The sequence below is a fragment of the Tiliqua scincoides genome, chromosome 2 (genome assembly GCF_035046505.1).
Source record: "Tiliqua scincoides isolate rTilSci1 chromosome 2, rTilSci1.hap2, whole genome shotgun sequence".
Lineage (NCBI taxonomy): Eukaryota > Metazoa > Chordata > Lepidosauria > Squamata > Scincidae > Tiliqua > Tiliqua scincoides.
This window is the reverse complement of record NC_089822.1, coordinates 214,465,514-214,477,741: the sequence shown is the minus strand read 5'-3', so window position 1 is coordinate 214,477,741 and position 12,228 is coordinate 214,465,514. Positions and strand designations below refer to the sequence as shown.

Sequence of the window (12,228 nt, the reverse complement as noted above, 5' to 3'; positions counted from 1 at the left end):
TAGATACCCAGTCCTATGAACATGTTGTAGCTTATTTAGATCTACTTGTTCCTTGTGAAAACGGCAAATGAAAGTTGCTCGTGGCATTCTCTGCAGAAAGAAAAGAATTCACTAGTTTAAAAAAAGAAAAAAGAGAACGGAGGAATCTCCAGAAATTAAGCTTTTTTCTGATACAAGATTAAAGTACAGTTATGCATCTTGTAAATCCAGCAGACCCTCCACATGATCCCAAAAATATGGGCGACTTAAGCCTGACAGTTATGTGGGAACTAGCCCTGATCTACTTCTTCCTTTGGGCTTTGCAGACTTTCCCCTCCCACCCCTATTGTGGAAGAATGGGAAGGCTAGGAACAGCTAACCTAGACAGGCTGCAGCATAAGGCTTCACATAACATTTTTAAGGTTATTTTAAAAACATTGCAGTATTTTTGGCCAGTTTGTTCTTAGCGTTTTCAGATTGTTCATAACTGATTTCCAGCAGTAGCTTTTATTGGATAAGTCAGACTAAGCAATTATTTATAGAATAGCACGTTAGGTGGTGATAGTGTTACCAACAATAATAATTGTGTAGTACTGGCAGGGGTGCCAAAAGAGGCACCAAATTCCACCACGCACGCACCCATGCATACCACCGCACGTGTACTCTGCACCAATGATCATCATTCCTGCTGCCAGCTTGTCTCATGCTCTGTGGTAGAATGGGACAACCTTTCCCTCCCCAGCTAGTATGCCACCTTTCTAAGCCAGCTGCTTGAAGCATGCACTTTAGCTGGCCACATAGCTGGGCTGCCACTGATTACTGAGGGACAAAAATAAAAAATGTTTTAAATTTAATATCATAATTATCAATGCAAAACACGATTGTAGCATAATCTCTCAAGGAGCTTGCATAGGAGTATAATGAAACTAGACTACAGATTGAAATATTTTCATCCACAGTCTTCAAAAGGTCATTGCAATGAATTTAACACTCACACTTCTTGTTCTAAGGCACTACTTTGGTATGTGAAAACCTTTCTCCATATGAGATTCATCTATGAACTGCTTCTTTTCAAAACTAACTGGCATATTTCGAATGGGCTAGCTTATCCATGAGGCCAACTGAAGCAGTTGCCCCAGGTAGTAGATTGGTGGGGGATGCCCATCTCTGTCTGCCTACTTGCCTCCTCTGCTCCTCCTCTCCCCCCCCCCCCCATTCCCTGGATAGAAAAGAAACAGGAGAGGAAGTGGAAATGTGGAAGGGGGAGGGGAGTGCCCTGCTAGAACAATGGAGATTGGGAAGAGCAGAGGCTGGCACATCACTGGGTAATTGGGATGACATTTGGCATGCTGCATCAGGAGGACATAACTTATCTGGCACTTTTTAAATCCTGTTTAAAGCACATGATTCTGTCATGATGATCTAGCAATGTTTAAAAAACAAAGGGTGGAATCCTAACCGGCACTTAGGCAGGCACAGGTGCCCCAGGAGGGTTGCAAACGTGCCGTAAAGCATGTTTGCGCCTCCGTGGGAAGAAGCTGGGTCAGCGCATCTAGATGCGCCGATGCACGGAGGCCAGCAGAAGCCTCCACGGTAGCTTCCGCACTGCCGCTTGTGTTAGTGCACCCGCTTCGACACAAGCAGCGAAGGTAAGTGTGGGTGTGTGTGGAGGAGGCGGGAGGGGGGCATTTTTGGGCGGGGGAGGGTGGGCAATGGGTGGCCCCAGGGGTGGGTGCGCGGGGACCTGGCGCTTATGCCGGATGCCAAACCCCATCCCCGGGGAGAACGGAGTGGCTTCAAGCCATTCTGCTCTCCTCAGACTTGCGCCACCTCCAGAGGTGGCGCAGGTCCAAGGAGACCCGTTGGGGTAAGCAGCCCTTACCCAGGGGTAAGGGGAAGAGTTTCCCCTTGCTTCTGGCTGAGCCGCTGCAGCCAACAAACCTGCATTGGATGCAGCACAAGCCTCCTGGCTTGCCTGCTCCAGCACAGGTTTGGATTGTGCCCAAAACCTACGTAGCATCAAGAGTGCAGTGCTGGCCAGCGCAAGACACCTTCCTCCCAAGGCTCCCCTCCAAAACTTCTGCTGCTGATTGTTGGGGAACCCTCTGCTGTGGCATCAGATGCAGTGCAGGAGTTGCAGAAGGAAGGGACTATTTAGAAACTACAATGTAATAACCGTTTGTGAAAGCACTACTTTAGCAGTTTTCCTTGTGGTTTCTAGCTATTTTTCTCTCTCCCCTTACATAACCTGTGCAATTGCCAAAGATCCCCCAACTTTTAGCATTGACTTTTGGGGGGCTTGGAAACTTGGATGGAGGAGTGGCAAAGGTGTCTTGAAGTGCTGTACATTGCACCTGAACTAGCTATACTGCAGATGTCACCTGTTAATGTTTATTTGTTGGAGGTTTGAGAAGAGGCTTTTTGTGGGGGGGGGGAGGTAAGCTTATCAAATATTTTTATGTTTAATATTTTTAATTTTATTCTTTTGCAACTATCTCAGGACTTCCTTGGAAACCAGAAGTAGCCTTTCAACTGATCCACTCAGGTATTGTTATATTCTGCATATTTTCCTTGAAAAGTAAAGTGCAAAGGTCACCTTCTATATAATAGCATACAGAGATTTCAGTTGGTGAAATTATCTCTCAGCCTAATGTTGTGTATTCAGCATCGAAAAATAGGAGACACAAGCAACTTCATTCCTCGCAAAACATAAGATTGTTTTAAAAAGTGTACTTACAATGGATTGAGGGCATATAACCCTTGTTGAACAATGGATTTGTATAAAAAGTGTGGTAAAGGTGTTGTAAAACAAGAAGAGTGCCAGCTTATCAGTTTTCCTGAGATATTTCTAAGAATGCTAATTGTATATTAGCAAGAGATACATACTAAAGTTTATAGCTAGATCTCTCAAACTATTTATCCAGGTAATATGTTCTCTGTCCTTAAATCAAGAGGTGTTGCACAAACAGAATTTGGCCTGGAGAAGACTAGGAGCTGACCATAGGGAGGGTGCTTCTACCACTTCTGCCACTTTAATTTTTGCGTGCCTAAATCAAGAGGGGACAGTGGAATTAATGACATAACTTTCTGGCAAGTGTTCAGAGTTAAAGAAGGGACGTTAAGGTGGTTGATGATGCATGCCCATTTCCTTTTCTCCTTTCCCGGATTAGTCCTTAGTCCAGCTAGCTGGAAAGTTAGGCCAACATGGTCACTCCTGTTACCAGTTGTTAAAGTGGTAGTAGGGGGTTCCACAGGAACACTTTTTCTTCCCTCTCCTGCAAGTTGCCTGTGGTGAGCTGATGGCCTGGTGATCCACGGTTTTCATCTGATGACCAGCCTAGTTGCTGACCAGGATAATAAAAATTCTCCTTATAGGTAGTTCAAAATGTATAAAAGTCTCAATATTGAGTGACCCTAGAGATGCAGATTATATCCACAGACCAAGGCACCCAAAATCAGAGAGCAACTTGGGCTATGAGCCTGACAATAAAATAGGGGGTGCACTAAACGTGATTTATAAAACTTATGGCGCAATCCAGAAGGCTCATTCCAGCAGCAAAAGGCTTTACACGGCTGTTGCGAAAGGCAACAAGTCATTCAGCACCAACTGACACAAGCAGCTAGCAGCAAGGTCCATGCAGCAGTGGATCAGGAATACTTGCCAGTACTGATAAGTTAGTGCAGGGGGTTAGAGGGGGCAGAGAGGGAATAGGCCAGGAAGGAAGGCATACTGGGACCAAGAAGGGGCTGATACCAGCAGTCGTGGTGCATGCCAATATCCTAACCCCAGCCTCAGTCCCGTGACCTGGACCCATGTGGACTTGTGTCAGCTAGAGAGTTGGTGCAGGTCCAAGTAGACCCAGTAGGATGGCATGGGCTTACCCCACAGCAACAGAACAAATGTTCCCTTAGCTGAGGGGACCTCCTCCTGCCTAGCTGAGGCAGAGATGGGATTCAGCAAGTGCTATGTTGGTGCAGCTGCATCACTGCACAGGGAGTGAAGTCGGATTAGGCTGTCCATCAGCCTTTCTACTTAGGTTAAGAAATTGCCTGTGCACCCCCAATAAACATGTGAGAAGGCTTGGGTTAAGCTGAGCCACTTTACTGAAAATCAATAAAGACAAAATACCTGCAGCAGGCAGAGCCTTAAAACTTCTCCTCATGTAGCCTTAAAACTTCTCCTCATGTAAGGACACCTAACTTGGGATAGATAGCAAAATGACCATCTTTTCCCCCAAAATGGGCACTCCCATTCTGAATGGGATTTCTATGCCAGTCCTGAGGCATAGGATTGGGGTTAAGGCAGCTGGACCACACAAATAACCCCAAGCCAGTAAACATTTGAGGTTGCCTTTGTGATCCAGGCCAGAGTGCTCACAAGTCAGTTTTCCCAAGCTGGCAAACATCTGAAAATTACAGATGAGGATGAGGGTACTGGCTCACTCTCTGTCTTTTGCTTACCTCGGGATTAACATCAGAATTCCTGCTTCTATCTCCCTGGCCTTCACAACATCTGTCATACCAGGGGCTCACCTGGAGCTTAGTTTTATACCCTGTCCCACAAGTCTTAAATGGTCAGCAAGAAACAGGTCAGCACCAGCCCTAAACAAATGGGTAGAAAAGTGGCCTATAAATTCCTAATAAATACTTTGCATATGTCCAGAGGTACTTTTCTATTTGAAAAGTTCAGAAGTGGAGCTTGGGGGGGAGGGGCTCAGTAAGTATGGCATACTCCTTAGTGCGCCATATAAGTGCCCCTTCCCCTCAGCATCAGAGCCATTCAGGGCAGTGATGGTAATTTTCCTCCGCTGCCCTGAATGGCTCTGACGCAGAGGGGGAAGGATGCTTACACAGCACATTGAGAAGAATGCTGTACTTACCGGACCACCTCCCCAGCTCCACTTCTGGCAAAGTCTCATTCACTAATGCAGTTTGTAATTTTGTCCAATGGCTGAAAATTGTCCCACTTGCATTCATACAATTGCTGGGAAGCAGTAGCTGAATGTCTCAACCCCACTGCCAGGTTAGATAAAACAGCTGCATCATGCAGTGTTATGAGTGTAAAGCAGACCACGCCTATCCATCTACTAGTCTGCTTAAAGATGTACAGTATTCCATTTTAAAACAACATTTGCTATCCTGTCTGCAACTGGTGACTGCTTTGCTGTGAATCTGTCCTGCTAGAGCACATGACATCCTAAATTAAAATAATAAGCAGCAGTTGGGAAAAAGATGACACACAATTTCCAAGTGACTGAACAGTCTGGAAAATGTTGTCCCATCAAAGCTTCATATCTTAATGAAACCCATTTAAATTGTTGGTGCTGTAGTACTGGTAGATTAGAATGAAAATGGAGGGGGAGTAGCAAATAATACACCCTGCATAGCCTAGCCCCCTTTAGTTATTTAGCCCCCTTTAGCATAGCATAGCCCCTCTCACTGGGGAGCATACAGTAGTGGAAATGTGAGTAAATATCCCTATTGCCAAGGATGTGTGATGACAGCATCCAGATGTGGATTAACATTCTACCCAAATTAGTGCTGTATAGCTATGTACAAGTAGGGCTGAAGTACTATGGTAAAAGTCTTGCTATGCAGTGCTGCCAGCTTGGCAAGGTATGAAAGAGTAAAGGTATTCCTGTAGACTTTTTTTTTCTGTTTGCACTCCTGTGCAACTTTTGCTATAAAAACCAACCACACGAAAATTTGATGCAGCACTAATAGTGAGCAGAAAGGATTATGGGCTGAATTGCATTGTCTCTGAGGGTATGCTAATTTTCCAACAAATCTCTATCCAGATATGAATGCTGTCTGGTATTTATATACCTATTCTACATAGAGAAATATATACATGTTTCTATACAATAGATCAGTGATTTTTAAGCAGTGTGCCATGGCACATTGGCGTGCTGCAAATGGTCCACAGGTGTGCTGCAAGAGTTTAGGGGAGGGTACGTTATTACAATGGCCTTTGGAAATGTGAGCCCCACCCCCACTCGCCCTCAATTTTTGACAATTTAAATTTTAGTGCCCTGTCAGTGTGCTGTGAGATGAAAAAGGTTGAAAATGGCTGCAATAGATGATAATAGGGTAAGAACATTTGATGCAGATACAACACACTACCTGTGTTAAATTTGTCAGGTCTATGTTCTGGGCAAGACAGAAACACAGCCAACAAGGTGGTTCAGGAACAGGTGCAGATTGCTGGAGTCAGCAGGATCAGCAAACACCTGTGACTGCCTCACCCTGGGTGTGGCTTAACCTACACTGATTGGCCACTCCAACTACTTAATGTTTGGTCTGTTGAGCTTCCAGTGCAGCAGTAGGAGTGTAGTAGGAGACTACTGAACTGCTGCCAGTAACTTGGGAGGCTGGATGGGAGTATATACATGTTGTTACTGATCATGGAATGAACTTTGACTGTGTATCTTGGAAAACTGATTTGGATTTGTTGTTTATGGACTGACTGCTCATTGTGCTGACTAGGACTGATTACTCTACCTGTGATAACCCTTGCTCTGAAATATAACCACTGCATTCAAAGAACTCTGCTGGTGTATGCTGTTTTGTGTGCCTGCTCATCCAAGGTTCCATACAACTCTTTACCAGACAAAGGGTTGCAACTCTAACAAAATTTGTGTATTGTTGCATCTAATGAGGATGTCACTGCCAACACTTCTTGGTTGCTGAACTCTATGCTGAAGGTGGGACATGGGGCAAAAAAACTTTGGGAACCAGCGGTTACTTATGCCACAGTAATGCTGATTAGTGTGTAAGATGTAAGACTTGGTAGTTTGCTACAATAGACTAAGGATCAAATGAGATGTGTTGCTCATTACATTATTTAGAAATGTGCTTAAAAGTGGAAGTGTCTCTTTGTTGACTAAAAGCAGCCATGAGAAGGAAATGATTCTTTGGGGGGCCCTCAAAGCAGCTATGTGTAGGCAGGATTTGCTTTGGGTACAATTACCAGCTTTGGGGGAGAATGATTTTGGCAGGGAAAAAGTGAACCTCTCTGCTCCCTATGTATTGCAATCTCTCTGCCGCTGCAGCTGTTTTAGGCAGTTTAAGGGATTTTAAGCTTTTAGTTGTGTATCTTGTTTGACCCTAACATAGCTATTTCACTGGAATTTGCTGCCTTTTACAAAGCTTCTGAAAATGGTTTAGAACAGGGGTGCTCACACTTTTTTGGCTCGAGAGCTACTTTGAAACCCAGCAAGGCCGGAGATCTACCAGAGTTTTTTTACAATGTTCGCACCATCATAACATATAACATTTATGTGTACAATGTATGTTGGTGTACCTTGCATAACTGCATGAACCAATATTGCACAACACAACATAATTATAAACATTTTTTGTAATTGGCTTACAATTTTGATGTTTACTTTGAGTTTACTTTGATGACTTGCACTGCAGTGAATCAGCCAAGGATGCATAGTCCAGACAGTAGCTGCTGACAGCCAGCCTCAAGCACAGTTCCAAATGTTCATCAGTCATGGTGGAACGGTACTTGGACTTAATGATCTTCCTGTAGGAAAAGGCTGACTCACATAAATAAGTGGAGCCCTTTCTGCCTCAGGTGCTCTTATATCCCTGAGGGCCCTATTGCCTTCAAGTGGCTGCAGCTGTGCAGCACACTCTGCTGGATGCCCAGGCCTTACCCTTAAAGGTGCCACTGCTGACACCACATCTACCTCCTCACCAGATCTTCCTTGATTCCAATACAAGTGGGGGGGGGGGGAGCAGATATCTATACAGACCAGTGCAAAAACAGGGGTAAGGTGTGGGGGAGGGAAGATCTCTATATAGACATCACAGCAAGACCAGTGCAAAACCCCTTGCACACAGAACCAACAGATGGAAGTTGGGGGGGGGGCAGATCTCCATACATACCAGTGCAAAAACAGGGGAAAGGTAAGTCAGCCTCAGTAGAGTCAACGGGGCTCACTCCCAGGGATGCGTGGATGGGAGAGAAGCCTGCCAGCAGCTCCTCTCCAGGTCTACTCATGAGTCAGCCCCAGTAGAGTCAATGGAGCTCACTCCCAGGGATGCGTGGACGGGAGAGAAGCCTGCTATCGACTCATTTTACCTCGCGATCGACGTATTGAGCAATCCTGGTTTAGAATCATAGAAAATTAGAGCTGGAAGGGACCTTAAAGACCATCTAGTACAGGCAACTACTACAGCCTCCCTGGCTGGTACCCATCCAGCTTCTGCTTGAAAACTTCCAATGAGGGAGAGCAACTCCCTGTAGAATGCAGACTGTTCTAGTGCAGGCAGCTCTTAGGAAATTCTTCTTCATGCCTCTCCTAAATCTTGTAATTCTAACCCGTTAGTTCTAGTGCTGCCCTCAAGAGTCACAGAGAACAAATCCCACTCCTTTCTCCATGTGACAGCTCTTCAGATATTTGAAGATGGCTAGCCTATCTCCCTTTAGTTTTCCCTTTTCCTGGCTAAATACATCAAGCTCTTATCCATTTCCTATAGGACGTCACCATCCTGAAGCTATTCCAGCTTATTCAATACCCTCCTTAAAACATGAGGCTCAGAACTGGATGCAGTATTTCAACTGAGATCTGACTGGTGCAGTATAGAATGGAACTTTTACTTCTCTTGATCTGGACTCTATGTCTCTGATGTAACCCAGTATTTTATTAGGTGTTTTTTGTTTGTTTGTTTGCAGCTGCTTCAGACAGCTGATTCATGCACGGCTTGGGGTTACCTAGATCATAAAGAACATAAAAAGAGCCTTGCTGGATCAGGATAAGGGCTCATCTAGTTCAGCTCCGATTCTCACAGTGCCCCACCAGATGCCTCTGGGTACACATAAGACACCTGTATCCTGTTGTCACTCCCTTGCATCTGGCATTCAGAGATATGCTGCCTCTAAAACCCAGAGGCTGCATACAGTCATCAAAACTTTTAACCTGTGATGGATTCTTTCCTCCATAAATTTGTCCAATCCCCTTTTAAAAGCATCTAGGGCAGGTGCCATCACAAAATCTTGTGGCAAGGAGTAACAGAATAATTACAATTGGGTAATTGGGTAAGAGGCACTTTTTCAAGTGGGTGCTCCTTTTTTTAGCAGGGGGAGAGTAACTGGCCCACCTCACCCCAGCACTGTCTGTTCTAGTGGCTGTCTGCTGGTATTCATTTGCATCTTTTTAGATTGTGAGCCCTTTTGGGACAGGGAGCCATTTAGTTATTTGATTTTTCTCTGTAAACCGCTTTGTGAACTTTTAGTTGAAAAGCGGTATATAAATACTGTTAATAATAATTACATGCTGGGTAAAGAAATATTTCCTTTGGTCTCTTCTGACACCTCCCACTAGTCAATTTTTGTAAAGTGTTTTTAACTGCTTTAATTGTGTCCATGTTTTTTTGTAATCTTTTATTTATTATTGTAAGCTGCCTTGGGTCTGAGGAGAAAGGCAGGATATAAATGCAGTAGACAAATGGAAATGACCCTGATTCTGGTACTGAGTGAGAGGAAAAAGAACTTCCCTCTATCCACTCCCTCCCATACATAATTTTATGTCCCTCCTTGGGCACCTTTTCCAGTTGCACTATCTCCTTGCTGATATGTGGTACCCAGAACATAATACTCTAGCCGTAATCCATGATCCATAAAAGATAGTATTTATTGCTATTTTTGGTCTACAAAATGGATTTGTCTAACAAATGGTTATGCTTCTTTCTCTGCATTATCTACAATTTCTTTGCAAGAATTACCTGTACATGAGTTGAATTTTGGAAAGAAATCTGATGGATGTACCACAGTATTCAGAACACAGAAGGTATTGGCAACCTTCAGTCTCGAAAGACTATGGTATCGCGCTCTGAAAGGTGGTTCTGGCACAGCGTCTAGTGTGGCTGAAAAGGCCAATCCGGGAGTGACAATCCCTTCCACACCGGGAGCAAGTGCAGTCTGTCCCTGGTCTGTCTCCCTGGCTATGGGCCTTCCTTCTTTGCCTCTTAGCCTCAGACTGTTGGCCAAGTGTCTCTTCAAACTGGGAAAGGCCATGCTGCACAGCCTGCCTCCAAGCGGGCCGCTCAGAGGCCAGGGTTTCCCACTTGTTGAGGTCCATCCCTAAGGCCTTCAGATCCCTCTTGCAGATGTCCTTGTATCGCAGCTGTGGTCTACCTGTAGGGCGCTTTCCTTGCACGAGTTCTCCATAGAGGAGATCCTTTGGGATCCGGCCATCATCCATTCTCACGACATGACCAAGCCAACGCAGGCGTCTCTGTTTCAGCAGTGAATACATGCTAGGGATTCCAGCACGTTCCAGGACTGTGTTGTTTGGAACTTTGTCCTGCCAGGTGATGCCGAGGATGCGTCGGAGGCAGCGCATGTGGAAAGCGCTCAGTTTCCTCTCCTGTTGTGGGCGAAGAGTCCATGACTCGCTGCAGTACAGAAGTGTACTCAGGACGCAAGCTCTGTAGACCTGGATCTTGGTATGTTCCGTCAGCTTCTTGTTGGACCAGACTCTCTTTGTGAGTCTGGAAAACGTGGTAGCTGCTTTACCGATGCGCCTGTTTAGCTCGGCATCGAGAGAATGAGTGTCGGAGATCGTTGAGCCAAGGTACACAAAGTCATGGACAACCTCCAGTTCATGCTCAGAGATTGTAATGCAGGGAGGTGAGTCCACATCCTGAACCATGACCTGTGTTTTCTTCAGGCTGATTGTCAGTCCAAAATCTTGGCAGGCCTTGCTAAAACGATCCATGAGCTGCTGGAGATCTTTGGCAGAGTGGGTAGTGACAGCTGCATCGTCGGCAAAGAGGAAGTCACGCAGACATTTCAGCTGGACTTTGGATTTTGCTCTCAGTCTGGAGAGGTTGAAGAGCTTTCCATCTGATCTGGTCCGGAGATAGATGCCTTCTGTTGCAGTTCCAAAGGCCTGCTTCAGCAGGACAGCGAAGAAAATCCCAAACAAGGTTGGTGCAAGAACACAGCCCTGCTTCACTCCGCTTCGGATGTCAAAAGGGTCTGATGTGGAGCCATCGAAGACAACAGTGCCCTTCATGTCCTTGTGGAAGGATCTGATGATGCTGAGGAGCCTGGGTGGACATCCAATCTTGGGGAGAATCTTGAAGAGGCCGTCTCTGCTGACCAGGTCGAAAGCCTTTGTGAGATCTATGAAGGCTATAAAGAGTGGCTGTCGTTGTTCCCTGCATTTCTCCTGCAGTTGTCTAAGGGAGAATACCATATCAGTGGTGGACCTGTTGGCTCGGAATCCACACTGCGATTCTGGATAGACGCTCTCTGCAAGTACCTGGAGCCTCTTTAGTACAACTCGGGCAAACAGCTTTCCTACAACGCTAAGGAGAGAGATGCCGCGGTAGTTGTTGCAGTCACCCCTGTCACCTTTGTTCTTGTACAGCGTGATGATGTTTGCATCCCTCATGTCTTGAGGTACTCCACCTTCTCTCCAGCAGAGACAGAGGATTTCATGCAGCTCAGTGACGATGATCTCTTTGCAGCATTTTAGGACTTCAGCAGGGATGCTGTCTTTTCCAGGTGCCTTGCCAAAGGCAAGGGAGTCCAGGGCCACGTGAAGTTCTTCTAGGGTTGGTTCACTGTCAAGCTCTTCCAGCACAGACAGGCACTCAATGTTGTTCAGTGCTTCTTCGGTGACTACATTTTCTCTGGAATATAGCTCAGAGTAGTGCTGCACCCAGCGTTCCATCTGCTGCGCCCGATCCTGGATGACCTCGCCTGTGGCAGACTTCAGAGGGGCAATTTTCTTCTGTGTTGGACCTAGGGCCTGCTTGATACCATCATACATCCCCTTGATGTTGCCCGTGTCAGCTGCTATCTGTATCTCGGAACAGAGCTGGAGCCAGTAGTCGTTAGCACATCTCCTGGCAGTCTGTTGGACTTTGCTGCGAGCAGTTCGGAGGACCTGCAGGTTGCGCTCACTGGGACAGACCTTGTATGCTGCTTGAGCTCTCCTCTTTTCCTCAATGACTGGTGTCAACTCCTCAGAGTGGGCTTCAAACCAGTCTGCCGCCTTGTTGGTCTTCTTGCCGAATATGGACAAGGCGGTGTTGTAAACGGTATTCTTGAAATGTTCCCATCTGTTGGATGCGTTTGCGTCGGCCGGGCCTGGAAGAGATTCCTCAAGCGCTTGTGCAAATTCCTCCACTTTTCTCTGATCCCGGGTCTTGCTGGTATCAATGCGAGGTCTTCCTTCCTTTTTCGTGTGATACAGTCGCTTTGTTTGCAGTTTCACTCTGCTGCAC

The 12,228-nt window shown here is 45.9% G+C and overlaps 1 protein-coding gene across 5 annotated transcripts in view; it reads left to right on the top strand.

Moving 5' to 3' along the window:
• Positions 1-12,228, top strand: part of IQSEC1 (IQ motif and Sec7 domain ArfGEF 1) — a 452,630-nt gene that overhangs the window by 194,121 nt on the left and 246,281 nt on the right. The window contains exon 3 of one of the 5 annotated variants that reach the window (XM_066614253.1): positions 2,480-2,524. The exons of the other annotated variants lie outside the window; for them this stretch is intronic. Coding sequence (XP_066470350.1) covers positions 2,480-2,524 — 45 coding nt within the window. The remainder of the gene's footprint in view (positions 1-2,479; positions 2,525-12,228) is intronic. 5 annotated transcript variants of the gene reach the window in all.